Consider the following 23077-nt stretch of genomic DNA (forward strand, 5'->3'; position numbering starts at 1 on the left):
GGGCAACAAAGCAGCACTGAGCCTTTTTGAAATTCTCCTCATAAACGACTGAAAACTCCCTGCAGGCCACATCCTCTTATTCTTTTTACTTACAAGTGTCATAATCATGATTTGTAAAAGTCATTTTGGTGAACACTTAGCCACAGTGAAACTGTCTGTCTGTTTTATTGAGACTGTTACTTCCCTGAGACAGGAACGCTGTTCTCTGCCTGGATGACACCAAACAGAAGGTCTGTGCTTGGCCACTGATCATGAACCACTTCATATTCCAGTAATTTCTCTTCTTTTTCTTTTTTTTTATTTTTTTTTCCCCCACAGCCCCAGGCTGTCCAAACTTCCTGGTTGGGTTTTGAAAGATGGAAGCACTTTTCTGGACAAGGTACTGTACTTTTGGAATTTTCTTGCCATGCCAAAAGCTCCGCTGACAGGTTAGGAGCAGGAACAATATTCCACACTGACTCATCCCAAAGGTTTCTGTGTGTCCCTTTTACCAGCCAGGGTGTCCTTGTAGAGCAGAAGGGTTTGAAACAAAATGCTAATAGCAACTCCAGGCTCTCAGTCTTCAGAGGTAGCCTAGATTGTAAAAAAATCCTCTTTAAAATGCAGAAGTCATCAGTATGAATATTTTTGTATTTCATGGAGCTCCATAAATAATAGTGCCTTGCCTTCTTAGAGTGCCTTTTATTCCCCAGTCTCACTTTTCTGACACTGAAGCTTCAGAGTGTGCTTATAAATGAGGTTGGTACTGTACCCTTTTTGAGGCAGGAGGACTCTGAGACAGTGAATGATTTGCCTGTGGGAGGTCCCTCAGAGAGGAAAAGCCTGTCTTTGGCCTCTGAAGTCAACATGTGTTCTGCTGCTGGACATAGCAGGGAGGATTTTATCTCCAGCCTCCTAATTCTAAGACACAGAACTTCCTCAGCTACATGAGAGACACAGAATTTCTCTTTTTTTCCCCCTCCTTCTTTTCATTACATCAGTTTTGTAGGCAGAATTTATCTGGGGCTTCAACCAAAACTTGGCACTGCAGCCTCCAGCTTGATCTGCCACGGGGGAACAATGAACACAAAAATATGTCAGAAGTTAGTAAAATAGGCAGGTACATTTCAGATGTGGGCAGCAATAGGTACCAGTGGAGAAAATACTGTTTTAATAGACTGTTCTCTGACTATGTGATCATTAAAGGAAACACTCATAATAGTTGGTTATGTAGGGGACTTTGAGGTGGACAAAATGGATTGATCTGATTTTTACAGGCAAGGGAGCTGAAGATCACAGATTAAAGACCTGATTTTTTTTCTTCTCATTGGAGACAAAAGAAACTGTCCAGGCAGCATTTGTGTTGGTAAAATAGTAACAGCTCTATTCAGAGCACTTGTTCTCTGGCAGTCACAGCCTGCAAAGGCTCAGGGACAAGGAATGGAGTTGCTCAGTTTGAAGTCCCTGGAATATGTTTCTCCTGAACCCCCAGCCTGTCAGGGTCGTTTTTTTATGGGATGTATTTCCATTTCTGGGGTGCTGCTGCTGCATTATGTGCTGGAGAGAAAGCTCCAAACTCGCCCAGTGCCGATGGAAATCATGTGTTAGAAATTCAAATGCAGCGTCTCTTCCCTTCACCTTGACCACTGTGACTGCCTGGAATGGTAAATTCCCTGCCCCCTGCTGGAAAAAGCCTAGGGAAGGAGTCAAAGGGGAGTGTTTCATCATGGGGGGTGGACACTCCTGTCCCAGTGACAGTTATAAAACTCCAGGCCTGGAGAGGCACTGAAATGTGCTGAGATCTCCTTTTAATCATTTTGAACTCCCTGGAGATGAGGTTGGGAGACTTCTGCCACGAGCTGTAATTGCTCATTCGTTATGAGTTGGCAGGTGCACTGTAATTATTAACAATTGGATTCAATCTTTAATTCTGTCACTCTGACTCTGGCTGAGACCCCTCGCTGTGGGACAAGGGAAGCATCCAGGAGAGGAGAGTGGATGGGAGATAACCCTGTGAGGTGTGTTAGGAGTGGAGTTGGGAATATTTTTGTTCCACACATAGCCCTGAGGATCGTGATTTTTTTTATGTGACAAAGATTTTGCGATGTCAGCCTTGGAAAAAGAGGAAGAAAACAGAGGGCTAGAGATCTGGTGGAGCTAAATCTCATAAAAAGTTCCATGTGGAGCATAGATCCCCAAAAGTTGCTTCATCAAATACTCTGAGAAAGGGGCTAAAAGTTGCATTCTGGTCCTAATAAGACAGAAGAGGTTGGATGTTGTTTGGAACCAAAACTGAATTCCAAACTTGCCTTCCAAACCACCCACCGATGAATCCCAGGGTGTCCTTCCTGACCTACCAAAGTGTTCCCTCTGTTGTCCCAACAAGAATCTGATCCCTTCAGACACCAGGCAGCCTCATCTGGCACGAAAACAATTTCAGCAGATCTGCCTACACCAAGAAGGGGCACAAACATTATGTAATGACAGGCTGGAAATTGCCTGTGATGAAGAAAACGTTTGGAAAGTGCAAAATGTGCTGCACTGGAGTAACACTGTGTTGTGTTTTTGTGTCTTCTCTGTTGGTGTGGTTTTCACAGGAGCTCAAGGAGTGCTCTGGCCACGTGTTTGTGGACTCAGTGCCTGAGTTCTGCTTGCCAGAGGTGAGTTTATTTTGCTGAAAATCTGGCTCTGTTCAATCACGTGGGAGAAAATCGCTAAATTATTATTATTACCAGATTATTGCTATTTAATTACTGCTCAGTAAATAATACTGCTAAAACTGGGAAAAGGATGGAAAGAGCCCTTTCCAACAGAGGTTTTGGGAGGTGTGGAAGGTGTCCTTGAGCAGATCAGTATCTCACACAAGAGTAAGACTTAACTGTCCCTTCTTGTGGGCCTTCCAAAGACAATCTGACTGAGCTGGGCTGGAGTACGACAGGATACATGTGCTGATCCAGATAAGGGCAGGGACTGAAGGCAAGGAATGCTGTTTGTCTCTAAGCATGGATTCAGGACCTGCCCAGTGGAGCTCCCTGGGGAGCTGAATGTGTGGTTAAGCCAGGTTTGGATTCTTCTGGGCTGCATTTCTGCCAGCAGCACATTTAGGTTAAAAACTTTTGCTGCCTTCTTTGCTGCCCATCTGTACCTCTCTGAGGGAAGAATTGTGCCTTCAAATCCTCTGACATGGCTGCAAGTGGCTGCTTCTCAAGCTGTTTTTTGCAAGAATTCGTGGACTTAAAAGCAAAAAAGGAAAGCAAGACTGTTGAAGATGTTTAGATTACCTGGGGTCACCTGACTGATCAGGGTAATACTCTGTGTAGGAGTCAAAAGCTGAGCAGAGAGAGATGGGGGTGAATGATGGGGAATGGTCTGGGAATAGAATCCTCTTCCCTCAGTGTGTTCAGACTGTGATAGCATCAGTTCTTTCATTTCATGTTGGGATGTTTTCTCTGCCATTCAAAGACAGACAGTTGCTTTTGGGCAGCAATTTTTTTCCCCCCCTTTGTGCCTGACCTTGTTGGCAGGAGGCACAAAACACTCCTGGAAGGTTGTTGTCAGCTTGCTGGGGTCCTGGCAATAGTGTTTCTGCGTGTGGATCCCACAAAACTCAGCTCTGGCAGTTCCTGACGCTTGTCATCTTGATTCTTCCAAGCAAGTTGGCAGCTCTGGTACTGCTTTTGGCAAGTGAGTCCAAGAGATTGTAACCATTCCATCCCACCTGGAATGGTGATAATCCAATCACACCAAAAAAAACCAACCCAAACCCCTAATAATTCAGGGTTCTTGTGATCTCTTTGCTTACTGTGCAATGGAAGGAATATGGGAAGCATCTGTATGTGTAGAAATTGCCATCCTGGCTCAGCTCTGGGGAAGGATGTGCTGGATTCCCTTTGGAATTGAGACCATGCACAGGAAGGATACTCTGCTGAGCTTTAGGATGCTTCAGCCAGGCTTTCTGGTTACTTTGTTGGGCTGGAAAACACCCACACGTGCAGCTCTAAATACCACAGACGGGGAGTCGCTGCTTCATTTTCCCCCTGTTATCACTGCATGGAGCTGCTTCCCAGCAGTCCATGTGACAGCAACCAGCTGCACTGGCCACCATTGCAGGGGCTTCAAAAATGGCCTCCCAGATGTTTTCCAAAGTTTCCAGGAGATGCCAAGACTCTGTGAGCACCAGGGAGAGAGCTGCTGGTGAGACCCAGCTCGCACCTCGAGCTCGCCTGCCTGCAGGAGGTTCAGGTGTCGTGGCCAAGCATCAGCATAGGGGAATGTTGCTGGTGTTTGGCAGCACAGGATAAGAAGGAGCTTGTGTGAAAGAGGCTTTGTCTTTCCCTTTGTCTCCTTCCACGCCACTTCTTTTGAAAAGAAGTGCAAAAAACTTTGAAACTTTGAAAAGAAGTGCAAAAAAGAACTGCAAAAACCGTCAGTGGGAGAGTCAGGGTCTCGCTTCCAGGAACACCATTGCCAAAGCAAGCCGAGATTTGGATCTAATCCAGCAGCCACAAGGTGCTAAAGGCTCTGGGCAGCAGAGAACACTCACACATGTCAGAGTGCAGGGTGCAGCCCTCTCTTTGCTTGGCAACCTTCTGCTCTCTCTCTCTTCACATTTCAAGAAACATTTTGAAACCTCTTCAGTTCAAAGGCACTTGGGTGAGATCGCCGCAAGTCCCAGGGAAGATTTGACTTTGTTTTGGTTTTGACACCCTTTTCATCCGTTCAGTAAATGCTTCTGGGATGCTGAGATGTGGGATGCTGAAGGTTGGAAAGTGGTGGTGTGTATCCTCCTGAGGGTTCACCTGGGCTGGAGTTCAGCTCAGGGCTGGAGCATCTCTGAGAGCCAGGCTGGGAGAGCTGGGGGACTCAGCCTGGAGAAGGGAAGGCTCCAGGGAGACCTCAGAACCCCTTCCAGAGTCTAAAGAGGCTCCAGGAGAGCTGGAGAGGGACTTGGGACAAGGGATGGAGGGACAGGACAAGGAGAAGTGGCTTCTCACTACCAGAGGGCAGGGATAGATGGGAGATTGGGAAGGAATTGTTGGTGGGGAGGCCCTGGCACAGTTTGCCCAGAGGAGCTGTGGCTGCCCCTGGTCCCTGGAAGTGTCCAAGGCCAGGTTGGACAGCGCTTGAAGCAACCTGGGCTAGTGGAAGGTGTCCCTGCCCGTGGCAGGGGGTGGAATGAGATGAGTTTTAAGGTCCCTTCCCACCCAAGCCACTCTAGAATTTGATTCTGGGCAAGCTGAAAACCGGTTGATGAAGGAACCAGGCCTTGGCAGGAGGAGGCCTCAGCAGATCCTTTGATCCCACACAGTGAGTGTGTCTCTGCCTGGAAGCTCAGCGAGATAAAAGGTGCCCTGTCAGGGATCCCAGGACGGTGTTTCACCTCCTGTTCCCAGCCTGGAGATCGTGGCTCCAACATTAGCTGTGATCATGGACTGAAACCATGAGTGCTTAGTGAGGAGTTAAGCAGCTTGTCACCAGAGCACTGTGTCAGCCCTCTGAAAAGCAGAGTGACCTACTTTCTTGCCTTTTTTATTCAAATTGCTGGACCAAGCCTTGTAATCAGATAATATGTGCTTGATGAGTGTTGAATTCCATTAGCTGCTCTATAATAACTGAGTTAGAGGTCATACATCTTGTAAATTCCTGACTTGACACCGTTTGTGTTATAGCACTACCAGTAAATATTTCTAATTAAAATTCTTTTAACAATGTGTGAAATCTTCTTTCGCTCTCAGAACCCTTGTCTAAACTGTCACATCAAACCAAATTGGACCCACCCAACTGTTTTGTTGCAGCCTATGAATGAGCTTCATCTCCTGCTGCAGAAAATGTGAATGATAAAGATGCCAAGAGTTTGCTTGGGGAAAAATAGAATTATTTTAAGTGTAGGAATAAATACGGTCTTCATTCATCTCTCTCACTCTCCTGGGGTGCAGTAGGATGTGCTGCATGAAAAAAAAAAAAAAGATGAGCCACCCTGCTAAATCAGTGCTGCAGAAGTTTTGGTGTCTGTTGCTCCCTAAGGAAGTGCACACATGAGTTCTTTGATAAAAGTGTAATCACTATGGTTCTCATAACAGCAGCCATTTCCTTGCATGAAACACAGACAAACCCAGCATATGGATTCTTTTTAGGGGGCTTTTTAAATAAATCTTGTTAATTTGAAGGAAATATTAATCTTTGCCACAGCTGAGACATGGCACGAGACAGACTTTTCTTTAATTTAAGCTGGTTACATTCCTGCACTATCAATTAAAAAAAAACAAAACCAGAATAAGAAGTTTTTCTACCATTGCTTGAACTGCATGAAAGGGTTACATGTTGCTTATCTCTCTGCTCTGTTTTCAGACTGAACTGCTTGACCTCTCCACGGTGGATGTGATCTTGATCTCCAACTATCACTGCATGATGGCACTGCCCTACATCACAGAGTACACAGGGTTCACTGGGACAGTCTACGCCACTGAGCCCACTGTTCAAATTGGCAGGTAAAGAGCCCCTTCATGTTCTCTGCTCCTCTTTCATCACTGCCCAGGAGAAGGTGTAAAGGACAACATGGGGAGAGCAGTGGTGTCTGATGTTCCCAAGAGGCTCTTAGGCAGGAGCTGAACTCCAGCCGAGTCCTTAGTGCTGCAGACTGTGTTAACTCGATGCTTCCCAACCTCTGGAACTGCCTTCAACTCTTTAGCAGGGGCTTTGTGTTGAGTCCAGGCAGTTGATGTGGGACAGTAGATCTGGAGTGGGCTGAGACACCTGGAGCAGCAATTGCCAAATGGCCAACTTGGAACCCCGTGGATTAGGGATTTCTCCTCTCTGCTCCCCTTAAACAAAAGGAGTCTTTTCAATAAGGAAACTGGAAAAGGTTGTCCAGAGAAGCTGTGGCTGCCCCTGAATCCCTGGAAGTGTCCAAGGCCAGGTTTGACGGGGTTTGGAGCAGCCTGGGCTAGTGGAAGGTGTCCCTGCCCATGGCAGGGGGTTGGAAGTCATGAGCTTTAAGATCCCTTCCATCCCAAACCATTCTAGGATTCTGTGATTCCATATAACCACACTGTCCTCCACTCCACGGAAGGGAATCTAAGCCGACTTCCCCTCAAATGACACTTGAGATACAAAAGCTCCGAACTCCAGAGACAAGCACTGAGAGAAATAGCAGCAACAGGAGACTGAAATAGGAAATCTGAGACCTGACAATGCAGTCAAACCCATAATAGTCACCAAAAATTGCCAAATTGTCTTATAAAATTGTCTTGTTGATTGTCAAAACCAAACCCTGCAGGTTTGTCCCTTGATGAGGCCTAACTGGCCTTGTGGTCTCTGCCTCCCTCCTGCAGAGCAGCTGCCTCGTTCAGTAATTAGAACCCAGGTTAGGCCCTGGTGTCTGGATGACTCTGTAAGCACCTTAGGGCAGGAATCTTTGGCTGTCAATGGTCCTGTGCAAACCTCCCAGGCCAGAGTAATTCTCCCATTGTGTGAAAACAAACAGAAACTGAAGGCCCTTGTAGGTGAAGGGAATTGTACGAATATGAACTAGTAGTAGTCCTCTGGGCTTGGTCCAGAGTTGAAGGTAACAGTCTCATGGGAGAGTGTACTGGTGAGGTTCTTCCCATTCCGAGTAATTCCAGATGCCACTCTGCAGGTAAATCTGTGACTTCCTCCCTTCAAGAGGAAGCCTGCACTCACCTACAGATGCAGTGAAATCTGCAGGGAGAATTTCTAATGCCTGACATGTTTCTCTGTCTCAGATGTGCACCGGTAGAGGAGGAGAGTTCCCTCTGTCGATGTGCTTGGCTTGTCCAGGTGATAAACAGGCACCAGCTAACGAGCTTTCCTCGTGTCTTTTGTCTCCTTCCATTCAACACGTTATTTCAGTAATGAAGAAATTATCTTGCACTTCCCAAATAACCCATAACCCAGAGGGGCAGATCCTGTGCTGTCACAACAGGGCAGATGGAATCGGGAACGCTCTGTGGAGGAACAGGGATGGTGTTGGTGGTCGGTAATCGCTGTGATGCCTCTGGTGGGGGAAAGAACCCCCTTTAAAACCGCCTGGTGGTGTCACAGTTTGGGGAGTGTTTTGGAAAGGTCTGGGACAAAGCTCTCTCTCTTGTGAGCTCTCTCTCTCTCTCCTGTGTGAGAGGCTGCAGGACTAATTTAGTGCCAATCACCTTTTCAGGCTGCTCATGGAAGAACTGGTGAATTCCATTGAACGCGTGCCAAAGGCTCAGTCTGCCTCCATGTGGAAGAACAAGGAGGTGCAGAGGTAAGGAACAAGTCACCGGGAAAGGTGGCTGTCCTAAAACACCAGCCAGAGTTTAGGATTCACTGGAACGAAGGGTCAACTCCCACCATTTGAGATTTCCAAGAAAAAGGTTCACTTGGGTCGGTTCTTCTGTAAATCATTTGCACATGGTTTGGCTTCCAGCCTCACCAGCTTGATTTAGTTTAGCTCCATGGTGGTGGATAAAACCAGTACATCTTTGTGTTAACATCCTAAAAAGTTGTTGAAATTAGCAGGCTATTTAAACTTAATTACATTGGATTGGAATAATTTAAATTTAAAATGATATTTCCATTCGTGTTCGCTGAAATACTAAGAAAGTCAGGACACAGCTGTTGGAGGTAACAGAGCAGTGTTACCTTTCTTCCCGTCTTCTTTTACACCTGAGCAGCAGAACTGAGATTTTTTGGCTTTCCAAAGCTTCAAACCAAATCAAAATCTGAATAAAAAAGGTTGTTTGGAAACACCACGTCCATTATTCCAGCTGTTCATCAAAACAAGGTGCTCAAAATTGAGGCCTTCTACGTCCAACAGTTTGCAAACCTGTGGAATCTAAAAGTTATCCACACAGTTTACTAATTGCAGATAATGCTTTCCTTGGAAATAAAAACAATTTTAGGTCCTCAACATGTTCCTTGGAGGAGACAGTTTTGTTTTTAGCACATTTTAAAGATAGGGTTGGTTGATTAGAAAGTTATTTTTAAAGGCTGCTTTGTGCATTTTTAATTGATCTCCCGTTTTCTACCACTAATTCTTAAGGTGGCTTGATTTAAAAGTCCCCTAAAAATGAATTATTTCGTACGTTGTAGAAGTGGTCTCGATATTTTCCAGTACCACAAAGCAAAGAAATGAAAAAATCCCGATTTCCATGTCTTTTAGCTGTATATTGTGTCCCCCTGCTGAGCTTAGGAGCAGCCTTTGCACTGTAACTTCTGAAGAAGGCAGGTCAAACTCAGGTCTAAAGCAAAACTAAAGACATTACAGTTTATCAGCATTCTCAGAATAGTGTTTTTTTTAATTTTGGGGTTTGCTGGCCTGACCAGCCCCACTCCTGCACTCCCAGGGTGTGGAGGGGGAGCACTGGAGCCGTTCTCCTCCTCCCACCGCGGCGTGTTTTGTATGCACGGTTTAAAGGAGGGTCGTATATCTTGGAGCTCACAGAATGTCACTCGCCTGGTGGTCGTATTTTAGGAAAAGTGCTGCCTGGCACTTTACATGCTGCTGACTGTTCCAGAGGCAAGCACAGAGAGGGAATCTTTGTTCTGATCCAGCTGCTGGAGGAGGCTGCAGTCTTTTTTTGTTGAAGTGGTATTTAAATTATATTTTCCTCTCTCGAATTTCTGAGGAAGTACCCGAAAATTGATGTTCTTCCCGGGTCCCACCATGTAGCTGTTCTGAAGGGGTGCCAGGGAGATACTGAACAGCTTTTTAGTATCAGAAATTTACTCTACCATGAGGCTACAAACCAGTGTTGTCCAGAGACAAATCTGAATTCCCTTTCCACCTTTGCTCTGAGTTCCCCCCTTCACCTCCCTGTGCTTCTGTAACACGGAGCTCCCACCCACCCCAGAGGGCCCACGGGGACTTAATGAATGTTTGCAAAGTGTTTTGAGGCTCCTGGTGACAAGTGTCAGGCAGGAGTGAATGGAACTGATTATTAGAGCATGTGAGCAAACCTCCCCTGCTCCACAGATCAGCACCTGGCTAATGGCACAGGCAGGGCTGGGCTGACATCCGTTAGTTAAGCAAATGTGATCCTTGAGGAATTGGGCTTTTTTTTTAATACTTGGCTGTTGCTAGGACAGAATACTTATTGCTTCTGAGTGTAACTTGAATTTCTCAGGCTGATCAATGCCCATTACTGCTTTACAGTTCTGCTGGTTCTACTCTGAACAGTTAGTATAGAACACAGAGTGTTGTCATCTCCATTAGATAAAGCACTGGAGCATTTTAAATGCAAACACTGTATAAAATATAATAAGTTCATTAGAGTGGTTTCCATTTTTCCATTATCAGATCCAGTCTGAACTAATAGCTTAGCCAGCTTTATTGCCAGTGGGTTTTATTTGAGATGAGCTCTGTACAGCCAGGATATCTTTCACACTGATTGGGATTCAGGGGGCAAAGAGGAAGTTTGCCTTATGAAAGGCACTTTGTTGACTTCTTGTCTGATGCTTTCTTATATCTTTCTGTAAAATATCTGAAACAGGCTGTTTCCTGAGGCTGAATGGGGGACAAGTTCTGATCTAGTTTGGTGCTGCATCCTCCTCTCCCTTCAAACAATTCTCTTTTTTTTATGTCATATCTTAAATGTCACCCTTTGCCTGGACCAGGAGGGACTGTCTGTGTGTGGATACCCAGTTAAAAAACCAAACCTCTCGAGTTTCTCCAGCCTAAATTTTGTGTCCCTGATGGTGCTGCTTCACAGTGCCCTCCTACCTGTGGCTGTCCCGGCATCTGCCCACACACATCTGGTTGTTGGGAGGTGATCCATAACAGGGTGTTGCCATGATTTTAGTAGATTTACTCCAGACTGTAAAAAATACCCTCTGGTAACTCTGTACACATTGTAAAGGTGGCTTTACAGATTTTAAAGGGTGACAGATTGAATCCAGCAGGGGCACATCTGAGGGACCAGCACCTCGTGGTCTCTGTGCCACTCACCCAGATGAAACCACTGGGGACTGGTGCCCACTGGTCCCTGCCAGGGATCAGAGCATTTTTACAGCATAGCCACAGAGTCAAGGCTGATAGAAACTTCCTTCAGTCACCAAGGACAATTCCCCACTTTCTCCATTACCTGGAGAAATATTCTCCTCTTCCCAGAAGAGAAGCTCCTGAAAGCATCCAACACTAAATGCCTCTTACGGTGGGTTAAAGGCTTTTACAGGCAATTTGCTTCAGTGCAGTGGTGGACAACTATCCACATTGTGTGGCCTTTTGTTGCTTGACTTCCCAAAAAAGACCTTGAAGGCTTTGTTTGTTTCCTGAAGCACAATGAGCTTTCAGCCAGCGTGTGCTGGAATTACAGTTATCGCTCCAGACCTGTGCAGTGGTCTTGGCAAGAGCTGCCCTTAATCCTTTCTTCAGTATCTTAAATTATGGAGGAGTTCACTGACCTAGTAGATATAACAATAAATTAAATTCCTTTAAACAAATTGATCAAAGAAACTTGACCAATTTCCATAAATCTTTGGAAATTGGTTTGAATTAGCCTTTGATTTAGCATTGGTTTAATATACCAAAAAAAAAATAAAATCCTATTCTTCTTACGCATTTGGCAGCTGTGCTGCTTCCTGCCTCAGTCCATGTTCCTAAGGAAGATTTATTTCCCAGGAGTTAGCCATCCCTCTTAGAGCCTGTGACATTATAGTTCACTTCTTCCCTTGACAACGCTGTCCAGCTCACTTGCAATGTCTGGGAGGGGCAGAATGGATGGATTTTACTTTGGTGTAAAACATCTTAAAGACTTCCGTGTAGGGGATTTCAAAGAGCTCTGCAGTGTCAGCTCGTGCATCCTTTGCCAGTGCACTGGGGGGGGTTGAAGGCAGGGAAGCTGAGCTGCAGGGACACGTGCTCTTGGAAGAGACCAGTGACAAAAATCAGAGCAGGGCCACCCCTGGTCGTGGTCTGGTACCTGATTTTAATCACAGGATTGTTTCAGATTATTAGGGTATTAGATTATTCACATGTTTTCAGATTATTAGGATGTGCAAAACAGACAGTGATCCAAGATCCCAGTCATCTCTGCCAGTGCTGGTGGTGCATTTCACATTGACATATCATTTTTCAGTGATGAAAACACCACAAGAGTTGTGATAACACCTCAGTCACAGCTCCTTCTTTGATGCAAGGGCTGGATAGAACAGCAACGAAGAGCTGAAGGACAGCAGTCCTTGGGGTGGGGTGGAATGGGCTGCTCCTCAGCAGGAGCCCTGAATTTGAAGCATATTGGAAGCCAAAAGAGTGAAGTGTAAGATCTGGAGAACAGAGGGGGGTGTAAGAAGTCCTCCAGGCCGCTCTGATGACGCCGGTGTGTGCAGGTTGCTGCCGGCGCCGCTGAAGGACGCGGTGGAGGTGTCCATGTGGAGGAAGTGCTACACCATGCCAGAAGTGAACGCAGCCCTCAGTAAGATCCAGCTCGTGGGATATTCCCAGAAAATTGTGAGTACCTCTAAAGCTGCCCTCAGGCCAACACCAACAACTTGTCTCCCGTCTTTTCCCTGGAAATGCCCTTCCTTTTCTCTTTCCCCTCCTGGTCCTGTGTAAGATCTGGTTACTGTAGCCTGGGAAAGCAAGACTGGATTATAAGGAGTGTCCCACAGTCTCTGCCTCCCAGGAATGGTTCCTGTGAGGTGAAATCAGAGAATATCCATTTGTTTCTCCTCTTCCTTGGGGAGGCCAATTTTAAGGCTGTGCACCTTCAAATTTGGAGTTGATGGCCGGCCCACTGAGAGCTGGGAGGATGCAGGGAATGGATGGATCCTCCCTGTAAAGCCACATCCCCTCCTGAGTTACCGTATCTCACTTCTGGGAATCTTTTGAGTGCTTCAGCCTCCACTTTCTTCCATGCTGTAAATTAGGGATTGTAAACAAAACCTAATGGTTCAACACAAACTGCAGAAACTCCTTTCCCAGAGCTCCCAGATAAACACTCATTGTCTGTAATGTTGTTGACTGTAATCCAGTGTAGTTTCCAGAATGAACAGAACCAACAATTCCATAGTCTGCAGATCCCTCGTGGTTTGCAGGCAGGATGTGGGCCGTGGTACCTGTTTTTTGTTGCTCAGGGCCATAAGAAACAAAAAAATGGGTTGAAGTAAGTTGTGGCTCCTCAGTATCCATGGGTTGTTACTCTTCGTCTTCAACCACCCTCACAGTGTGGATGCACCTCCTAATTTTAACTCTGTGCATCTGAGCCAATCATTCTTTTATAGTTACTGTGGAAAAAAACAAAACAAAACACATTTTATCTCCTCCCAAAGCTAACTTTCAAAATTATAACCAGACTTCGGAGCCTTGGGTTACACGCTCTGAGGGATGGAGGCCCTGCCTTGTTCTGCAAGGCATCCACATCTGTGCTGAGATAGTAGAAAAATCATTAGCATTGCAGGAATCAGGTGCTTGTTCCATTATTCAGGAGTCAGAAAGCAGATCACATTAGGGAGGTGTACATGGAGGCTTATTTTCCTCTCTCCAAACAAGGGTAACACATGGCTGTGTGCAGGTTTCTGATGGCACCTGGGAAGGAGACAAATGTCAGGCTGCTCCTGCTGAAACTAAACTGTGGATTGAGTTTGCAGGGTGGTGTTTCTAAATCACCAGTAGGCAGCATCTAAAAAGAAGTAAAGTTAGGAAGGGGGGGAGTCTGAGGTTAAGTTTGTTTTCCACAGTAAAAATTTGCAACCCAAGCAGAGTTTTTTATCAGTGGAGAAGTGCTTGTCCTTCCTTCTCTCCTGCTGGCCAATACCAATTTAATTTGACTAAAGGAGGATAGAGTTTTCAAAGATTTAAAGCCCCTACAAACTTTTTTAGTACAGCAAAAGCAGGCAGAGGACCAAGACCCTGGGTGATTCCTTCATTTTGAGGTATGGGTAAGTCTGAGCTCAGTTAGATGTCACGGGATTCACATGGAAAAGAGACTTGATGGAGGCTCTGCCTCAGGAAAAGCAGAACTGCTTTTAAAATTCACATCACTGATGACAAAATGACCTGTTTGGGGGCTCACCCAAGTGAATGTGTCTTGCTATGTGTTCCAGGAGCTGTTTGGTGCCGTGCAGGTCACCCCCCTGAGCTCAGGCTACGCTCTGGGAAGTTCCAACTGGATCATCCAGTCGCACTATGAAAAGGTTTCCTACGTGTCAGGATCTTCTCTACTGACAACCCACCCTCAGGTACAGCCCCTGACTTCTGTTAGTCCTCTTTAGAAGGAAATGTCTTTGCTAAAAACAAAAGAGGGGCTTCTTCCAGCTGGGATGTGGTTTAGGATAGAAGCCATCCTAAGGTAATTCTCTTTTCAGTGGCTGGGCTTAGTGGGCATTGATAAGACACACCCTGAAAAGGGACAGGTATCAATAGTTATGAGGGAAACATCACTAAAATTCTGTGTTATTGGTGACTTGATGTTCACTTATAGCTGTGAAATTCTCCTTAAACAGGAAATTTTCAACAGAGTTAAACAATAGACCATTAGTGAATTTTTTTGAAATCCATATTTCACCACCGAGTCTTCGCAGACAGTTCACAGACTGCTGCTATATCACTTCTGAAACATCCTTCCTTGGGAGAAATGATGGCTAACTGCCTGCCAACTCTTCCACCCTGCTCTGCTAAGGGCAAAGTCTTTATAGTCCTGTAGATGTAATTTCCAGTAAATTAATTCTCTCCAGATCCATAAATTCTTAGTGCAAAGAATGGCTCCAAGTTTGCGGGGCTGGGTGCTTCAGAAGTTGTCAAAATAGTTAAAAGCGTTATTAGCAGGAGGTATTTAAAAATAATTTCTAGCAAATGTGTCAGGTTGATGATCAGTAAGTGATTTCCCCCAAGGTGGGGATCTGCTGGAGTGCTTTGCTGCTGAGCATCCTTCACTTAAAAGCTTGTTCTCGGGAGCTGAGCAGCTGCAGAAGAGAAAGGATCCTTAATAGTCTGGCCATTCTTCAGCTGCACAAAATGTATCAGAGCCCCTAAATATCTTTCTCTCCTCAGCCTCTTTCCATCCTGGGTTGTGCTCTCCCATCCCCTCCTAGTGAAGGAGCAGCAATATTTGTCAAGGTGTAAAAGGAATATTTCCATGAGGAGAAACTTCTCTAAGAAGTAGTTTGGGAACTGAGAATGTTTTGCCTTTGTTGATGTGAAGTGGTGACTGAATTTATCAGGTCAGACTGGCCACGCTTCATCATCTTCCAAAGGTGAGCATTCCTCTGGAAACTCCTGGTAAAAGCCTTGTTTTTATGGAAATGAACTCCTGGTGGAAGGGATTGAACTGCCTGGGAAGAGCACTGCCCTTGAGCTGGGATCTGCACTCACTGCAACCTGCAGCAGAAGTGGCAGCATCAGACAGGGCAGTTTGAGCTTAGAAAGTACAGGAGAAGATGCTGGGAGGCTCCCTGAAACCCGAGGGATCTGCTCCATCAGGAGATGGAACCTGGATTATTCACTGCTGACAGTCCTGCTTGTCCCACCTGCTTCCCAGAGCCTCGTTTTTTAGCATCCAGTCTCTTACACTTTGCCTAATTTTACACTAACACATAGTTTGAAGGAACATTTTCCCAGATAATGAAAATCACATTCAGTTGGCACTTTTCCTGTTATTTACCACATCACAGACGTTACCAGAAATCAGCATTGTCTCGTATTTGCCCCCAGATGCTTTCTGAAGGCAGTGGGTCGCTTTTCTCCTGGGGTCCATCCCTGTGAACGCCAGCACAGGCTGCTCCAGCGTGGATTCTGTAATAACCAGTGGGTTTTGTGAGGTGCCAACCAGCTCTTCATCCCTCTGCTGTTTGACAGGCAACGTGTAATGATAACAACATCTTGAGTGGCACAGAGTCAGAACTGTGTTCAGCACATCAACGTTATTTGTCTGACCTGTTTCTCCCCAGAATGGTGGTGAGCACTTCATCCTGAAATCCCCAGTTTTTGAGCAGTGTGTGAAAACAGTCACTGCATTTTGTGTTAAAAGGGATATCCTTTAAGCATATCCAGGCCTTTTTTGAACAGCAGTAAAACCTGAGCACTTTTCCAGTGAGCTGGGAGTTAGGCCTGGCACCATTAATTGTTCCCTTTTCTGTCTTCTGGCAGATGGTTTCTGTTGAAATTTTGCCTCCCCCTCTCCTGAGGCTCGAATTGACACCATTGCCACTGAAGTGGAGAACAGGAGTTGACAGCACAGGTTCAGACGTGTCACTAAAAGCTTTTTAAGACATATTCTTTGCATTAACCCACAAAAATCAATGCAGGCCCTCTCAGTGCGATGGCATGTGAAATTATGTGGATCTAATATGGCCTAATCATTATGTACATTATCACAGGCTCATTCCATATTATTTTTTATTGCATTATTGGCATTTCATTTTCACGGACACGCTACGGAGAGTCAGAGATTGGGATAAATCTCACGTGTCAGGTCTGATCCTACCAGGAGGTGCACAGTGTAAACTTCTGTCAAAGTTGATGTGAAATTCCCCTGCTTGTTCAACAGAGCAGGGTCCTTCTCAACTGCTTCAGAATGGCTCTGGGAACTGTAATCAGGAGAATTAACCTCACAGTGGTCTTCAAGGTTCAGTAGAGGAAATGTCTTCATCAGTCTCTTCTGGCAGAAATCCTTCTGGTTAGTGAGGCTGCAGAGAGTATCTACTCTCTGTTTGCTAGTGGAGAGAAGTGGGTTTGAAATTTTCATTCTGCTTTAAGAAATTACCAGTGTAAAACACGTTAGTAAATAGACCTCAGTGAAAAAAGGGTGAAGCTTTTGGACTTTGATGATCCTTGGGTATTCCTTCCAACTCAGGGTAGTCTGTGATGCCATGATCCTATGATTCAGATTCATACCCAAAACTGAGAGCCTCGAGCCCAAAGGCCTTTGCTCATCTCACCTCTTCCCAAGAGAATCCACTGAAGGGTTGAGGAAAATGGTGCTGCCCCTGCAGAGCCCTGGAAATCAAAGCTGACACCTGGATTTGCAAAGGGAAGTAAGTTGGAAACTAGAGCAGCCAGAGCTCAGAATGCACGTGTCACACCTTCCTGACTCACTGCCACATCCTCAGCAAATTATGGCCTTTTCAGTGCTCAGCCCCTGAGGCCACGAACTGAGTAGACTCCAGGGAATACTTTGGGATGGATCCAGTTCCAATTCCGCTGTTTGTTTGGGCTCTGGGATGCAGGTAAACAGTTGTCCGTGTTTTTTTATTAACTCCAGTCAGGTTTCCACAGGTGGAGGAAAGTGAAGTCTGAGGTGTTTGTGGCTGTGTCTCTTCTGTCCTGCCCAGAGAAACCTGTGCTCTAACCTGCCCTTCCTCAGGTTGTTCCCCTGTGCTCTGTTCCAGCCCATGGACCAGGCTTCCCTTAAAAACAGTGACGTTCTCATCCTGACGGGTCTGACCCAAATCCCCACCGCCAACCCGGATGGAATGGTGGGAGAGTTCTGCAGCAACTTGGGTAGGTCACACAGACAAATCCTCTGCCTGTTTTATCATCTTATTCATGGCTTTGGGTGGGAAATAATTCTGAGATTCCTGGAATTGAGTAAGTTGTCCAGCTATAGCTGCTGGCATAAAACTACCTGTTTGGATTTTACGAGGTGCTCCTGATGTCATTAATGCAGTAAGTGCTTGGAGAGACACAAGTTGTACCTAAAATGTTTTGGAATGGAACAGGTATAATGAGATTTAATCATCTGCTGCTCCTGGTTTGCTAAGTGTGTCACTTGGCTGCCAACAGGCTACGTGTGGCCTGGGCTTTGGATATTGTTCCCAGCTGAAATATTACCATTTCCTTCCTGTGTATCAGCCAGCGTGAAAATCTTCACATGCTTTTTTTATGGCTTTCAGTTCTGAAAACAAGCACATCTGCTTCCCTTCTTACACCTGATTTTTAAATATATCAAAAGCCAACAGCACAATCTCTGTTTAAAAAAAAAACAAACTACCAAGATATATTTATAGACCCCCCAAAAATATAAAACCTAATCAGACGCTTTCACAGCTGGAAAAGCTGATAATTGCAAAGCTGTGATATCAGTGTGAATGACAGCATTTTCCAGCCTGTTTGGAATGTCACATCCAGTGCTGTTCTCTCCTTTTCTCCCCTTCCCCCACCTCAGTCCCTCTGTGCTCTCACCCTTCTTCCATCAAACCCCTTTCTCGTGTCTGCCCTGCTGGATCTTGCCTGAGATCTTCCCTTTATTTTAAATCCACTGCTTCTTGCAAGGAAAACAAAACAGTTTGTGATGGGAGGGTCCTTACAAAAGTTACCAAAAGACAAGACTAAATCAGACTGAATTCCTGGTCTAGTGGAAGGTTCCCTGCCCGTGGCAGGGGTTGGAACTGGGTGATCTTTAATGTCCCTTCCAGACCAAACCATTCAATGATTCTCCCAATAAAGCACATTTTGGCATTTTCTATGAGTGAGAATCAAGGGTTTTACCAAAGATCCTTCTGCCAACATCCTGGCTCCATCCAACAGGATCCATGAGCAGATACCTGGAGGAGAGTAGAACAGAATGAGATTAAAGGATACCTTCATAACCTTCAAGTGATTTTATTTCAGGAATGTCCTGAATCCGACATGGCTTTTGTGTAGTTAGTGAAGTTCAGTGCAGTTGTTCCACCTTCCTTCAAAGCTGTGTTAACTCCTAACACCTGTGACTTCCTTTCCTGAGTGCTGTGTGTTTTACATGTGTGTGTTCCACCTGTGATTTCATTGTTTTTAAGCACTGTTGGTGATTTTAATACCCTGTGATCAGCTTTGGTGACCTTGCTGTGGTAGATCCAGATGTGCTGCCCTTCTCTGTCCCTCCTGGACCTTTTTGGGGGGGGTCATGGTGGCATGATCACCTCCCATCATGCTGAGTAAACCATTTCATTTTAATTAATCTTTGCTAATTAAGATGCTTGTACAACTTAAAGTCTTAGAGATGCAGTTTGGCCACAGCAAAATCCAGGAGTTGAATGTGCATAAATAAACCCCGTTACAAGTGTTGGTACAGGTGGGTTTGTCTGCACAAGCTGTTCTGGTCGACAGAAACACTCTGAGCTATTTTAAGGGCTTTGCAGAAGGTCTTCAAGCTTTTGTCTTTAATGAGACAATCATTAAAAACCAAAGGAAACTCCGTGCTTAAAATAATGCCATTGGAAGAATCTGAAATTGGAATTGTATTAGCCAAAACACAGCAGTCTGAAGAAACCAATAATTCTATGTTAATACAGTGTTTGCATGATACCAGAAGCAGTTCCACATCTACCAACATCAGAGAAGAAAAAACAGGGAGTCAGTTTTCTTTCCAACATGTAAAAAAGTGAAAAAAGCAGTGAGTTGCAGGGAAAAACAAGAGTAGGCAAACTGAGCACAGTAGTTTTCATCTGTGTTTCCCATTTCCAAAACGTTCAGGGGAGAGCAGAAGCAGCTGAGAATTCACTTGGTAAAAGCTCTAAAGCAGAGCAACACTCACCAAAAACGTGTGTGATGAGGTAACAGCACGTTGGGGAGAAGGGTCCCGAAGCACGGAAAGGGAAGTGTGAAAATCTTGCACCTTGAGCTCTGTTCTCCTCCCAGCATGGGGAGTTGTAGAGGCTGATTCCCACCATTCCCAGGTCACATCCACGATTTCCTCTCCACCTGGTGTGTGCAGCACTGAAGCCACACCTTGTCCCGTCTCCAGATCCCTCTCAGTTTACCCCAAACCCCTCTTTTCCGTGCTCAGCACCAACATTCTGCAGCTCAAGGAGAGCAGTTGCATTTTCACATTGCCTTGGGCACCATCAGAAAACTGTCTGTGGGGACAGCCTGGGACATTTGGTGTGAGTGTGTGTTTAAATAAAGCAGGGGGAAAAAAAGCACAGTTTGCTTTTTAGGTGCCAACTTGACCTTGTGGTGGCAGCTGTTGGAAAAGCAAGGATCTCTTTGGGAGTTGTGAACTGAACAACTTGTGATGGAGCCACTGAAGGAGACTAAATTTGAAATGCTGAGATTATTATACAGCTTTTTATCAAGAGGGTGCATCCATCATTCCCAGAGATAAATTGGGCTTTAAACAGCTTTCAAATAGACGTGTCCTCTTACTGACAACTCCAGAAAGTTGTTGTAGTGGTGCAGGGAGCCAGACTGGACCTGCTGCTTGCTTGGAAAGAAATATGCTTGGAAAGGTTCTCATCCCTTAGGAGGAATAGGAATATTCACCAGGCCAGTTTTCAAGGGTGCATCCTGTGCCACCAGCAACATGGGATTTGATGGCATAGAACAGGAAAGAAGTTGCTGTGCAGGAGCAGTTGCAGCCAGGGAAGAGAAGAGTGAGGACATGTGAGAGGAACAGCCCTGCAGACCCCCAGTCAGTGCAGCAGGAGGGGCAGGAGGTGCTCCAGGGTCCCCTGCAGCCCAAGGTGCAGCCCATGGAGGAGAGGCAGCTGTGCCCCTGCAGCCCAGGGAGGTCCATGGAGGAGCAGAGACCCAACTGCAGCCCCTGGAGATCCCACACCACATCAGGGGGGTGCCTGAAGGAGGCTGTGACCTGTGGGAATCCCAGGCTGGAACAGCTCCTGGCAGGGCCTGTGTCCCCATGGAGAGAGGAGCCCACTCTGGAGCAGGTTTGGGACCCCACAGGGACCCCACACTGGAACAGCCTGTTCCTGAAGGACTGACCCCATGGAAGGGATCCCATACTGGAACAGCCTGTTCCTGAAGGGACTGACCCCATGGAAGGGACCCACATACTGGAACAGCCTGTTCCTGAGGGACTGACCCCATGGAAAGGGAACCCACACTGGAACAGCCTGTTCCTGAGGGACTGACCCCGTGGAAAGGGATCCCACACTGGAACAGCCTGTTCCTGAGGGACTGACCCCATGGAAGGGACCCCACACTGGAACAGCCTGTTCCTGAGGGGACTGATCCTATGGAAAGGGATCCCACACTGGAGCAGTTCAGGAAGAACTGCAGTCCCTGGGAAGGGCTCACGCTGGAGAAGTTCCTGGAGGACTGGCTCTCATGGGAAGGAGTAGGAAGAGTGGAGTAGGGAAGAGTGTGAGGAGCCCTCCCCTGAGGAGGAAGGAGCAGCTGAGGCAACGTGTGATGAACTGACCACAGTCCCCATTCCCTGCACCACTGGTGGGCAACAGATAGAGAAATCAGAATTGATGTTGAGCCCAAGAAGAAGAGAGAGGTGGGATGGGAGGGTGTTTTTTCAAGATTTGGTTTTATTTCTTATAACCCTACTCTGATTTGATTGGTAATAAACTGATTTTCCCAAGTCAAGTCCGTTTTGCCCACCATGGCAATCAGTGACTGATCCCTCCCTGTCTTTAACACTCCCCACAAGCCTTTTTGTTCCATTTTCTCCAGCCTGGGTCAACCCACCACAAAGGAATGAAACATTTTTTTGTGGCCTGGACACATTCTTTAACCTGCACTCTGATCCCAGCTGGTGTGTGCAGCATTCCTGCTGCTCTGGCTGGGGGTGCTTTCCTTTGCTCTCTGCAGAATTTTTGGGTGTGTAATGACACAATGCAGGTTCTGGTCCTGGAGCCAGAGCCTTGACTCCCACCCCCAGATGGCTTTGAAAATATTTTTCTTAATCTCCTCATTCCTCCCTTCACATCCTGTTTGCAGCAGGGATGGTTTAGACCTACCCATAATGTAACAGGTTGCTGGCGTGTTTGTTGGCATCTCCAGTCCTAGACAAATGTGAAATATTACCATTCATATTCACAAATATTTTGATGGTATTGTTAGTTTGGGACCTGGAGAAATAAATCCACTGCACTGCAGTTGTGTTATAAGTGATATAAAAGGTGCTTTTGACCACCTGCATGTCATAGGCACTGACTGCTGCAAGGAATAAAGCACGGGAAAGATCCCACTGGAGTCTTTGGATTTCCCTGGACTCCATAAAACTTTCAAACCAAAGTCTTCCCTGAGCATGTAGGTGGGGCAAAAAGACCCTTGATATGCTAAATTCATCCCCCAAATCTTGTCAAGGAATTGAAGTCAGGGAGGTGATCATGTTGGGATGTAACACCTGCGTTTTCAGGCTCTTCCACGGCTTTTTTGTGGGATGTTTGATGCATGGTGTTACTGCTGCTGCACTGCAGTTAACAGCTGTAGGTGGTTGTATCCCACATCCACAGGTGAAATCCTGGTGAGGCAGGAATTGCTCAGTGAGCTGGACAAAGTATTTCCCCTTTCCCAGAAAGAAATTCTGGGAAATGTGTAATTCCCCCTGCCAAGGGAACACGCTGTTTGCTCAGCCCTTGCTTTTGCTGTCGTGCTCAGATCTGCCTCCAGTTACAGAGTAAACCTATTTTTCTTTCCCCTTTTCCTCATTTTTATTCCAGTCCCATGCTGTCTGCAAGTTTTAAATTGTTCTTGTTAAGTGGAAAAGACAGAAACACTTAGTTTTTAAAAAGGGGGAACACTCCATCACCCATTTCTGGCTGAAATAACCACATCTTCAGCCTTCCACCTGAAAACTGAGCACAGAACAGTTCCCCACGTGTTGTGCCTTTGGCTGAGACCTGTGAGCTGCTACCCTTCCCCTCTGGTGGACAGCAAATAGGTGGGGCAGGGTTTATTTGGGCGGGGAGGTGGTTTGTGTCCCTCATTTATCCTCTTGTGCCGGTGCAAGGCCGCCCTCTCCTGTCAGGAGTTTTCCATGTGCTCAGGCTGTAGATGGAGTTCTAAGCCTGGAGGAGGCAGTAAATAAAATGTAATTAGTGATCAGAAGCGTTCGTCTACATTCATAATGTGCTCTGCTGGTTCGTGCTTCTTTTAGTGTAATACTTGGATTAAAGTATTTAAAAGTTTAAGTCTGAACCCTGTTCACTGATTTTTGTCATTCTTCTCCCCCGCAGCGATGACTGTCCGGAATGGAGGGAACGTGCTGGTTCCCTGTTATCCCTCTGGAGTGATCTACGACCTGCTGGAGTGCCTGTACCAGTACATTGACTCTGCAGGGCTCTCCAATGTCCCCTTTTATTTCATCTCACCTGTTGCCAACAGCTCCCTGGAGTTCTCCCAGATCTTTGCCGAGTGGTAGGTGCCCAGGGACAGCCCCACTTCTCACCCTCAGCCCTGGGAAATTGTTCCCTCTGCCTGACACGTTCTAGTTTACAC

At 46.1% G+C, this 23077-nt stretch overlaps 1 protein-coding gene across 1 annotated transcript in view; it reads left to right on the forward strand.

The window, feature by feature from the left end:
* INTS9 (integrator complex subunit 9) overlaps window positions 1-23077 on the forward strand; it is a 60904-nt gene that overhangs the window by 8961 nt on the left and 28866 nt on the right. The window contains exons 3-10 of the mRNA XM_050314763.1: window positions 319-379; window positions 2577-2639; window positions 6328-6467; window positions 8153-8239; window positions 12301-12421; window positions 14017-14151; window positions 17299-17410; window positions 22816-22996. Of these exons, the coding sequence (XP_050170720.1) occupies window positions 319-379; window positions 2577-2639; window positions 6328-6467; window positions 8153-8239; window positions 12301-12421; window positions 14017-14151; window positions 17299-17410; window positions 22816-22996 (900 nt within the window). The remainder of the gene's footprint in view (window positions 1-318; window positions 380-2576; window positions 2640-6327; window positions 6468-8152; window positions 8240-12300; window positions 12422-14016; window positions 14152-17298; window positions 17411-22815; window positions 22997-23077) is intronic.

Source organism: Myiozetetes cayanensis, unplaced genomic scaffold (assembly GCF_022539395.1).
Source record: "Myiozetetes cayanensis isolate MyiCay16 unplaced genomic scaffold, myiCay2020 scf2-11, whole genome shotgun sequence".
Lineage (NCBI taxonomy): Eukaryota > Metazoa > Chordata > Aves > Passeriformes > Tyrannidae > Myiozetetes > Myiozetetes cayanensis.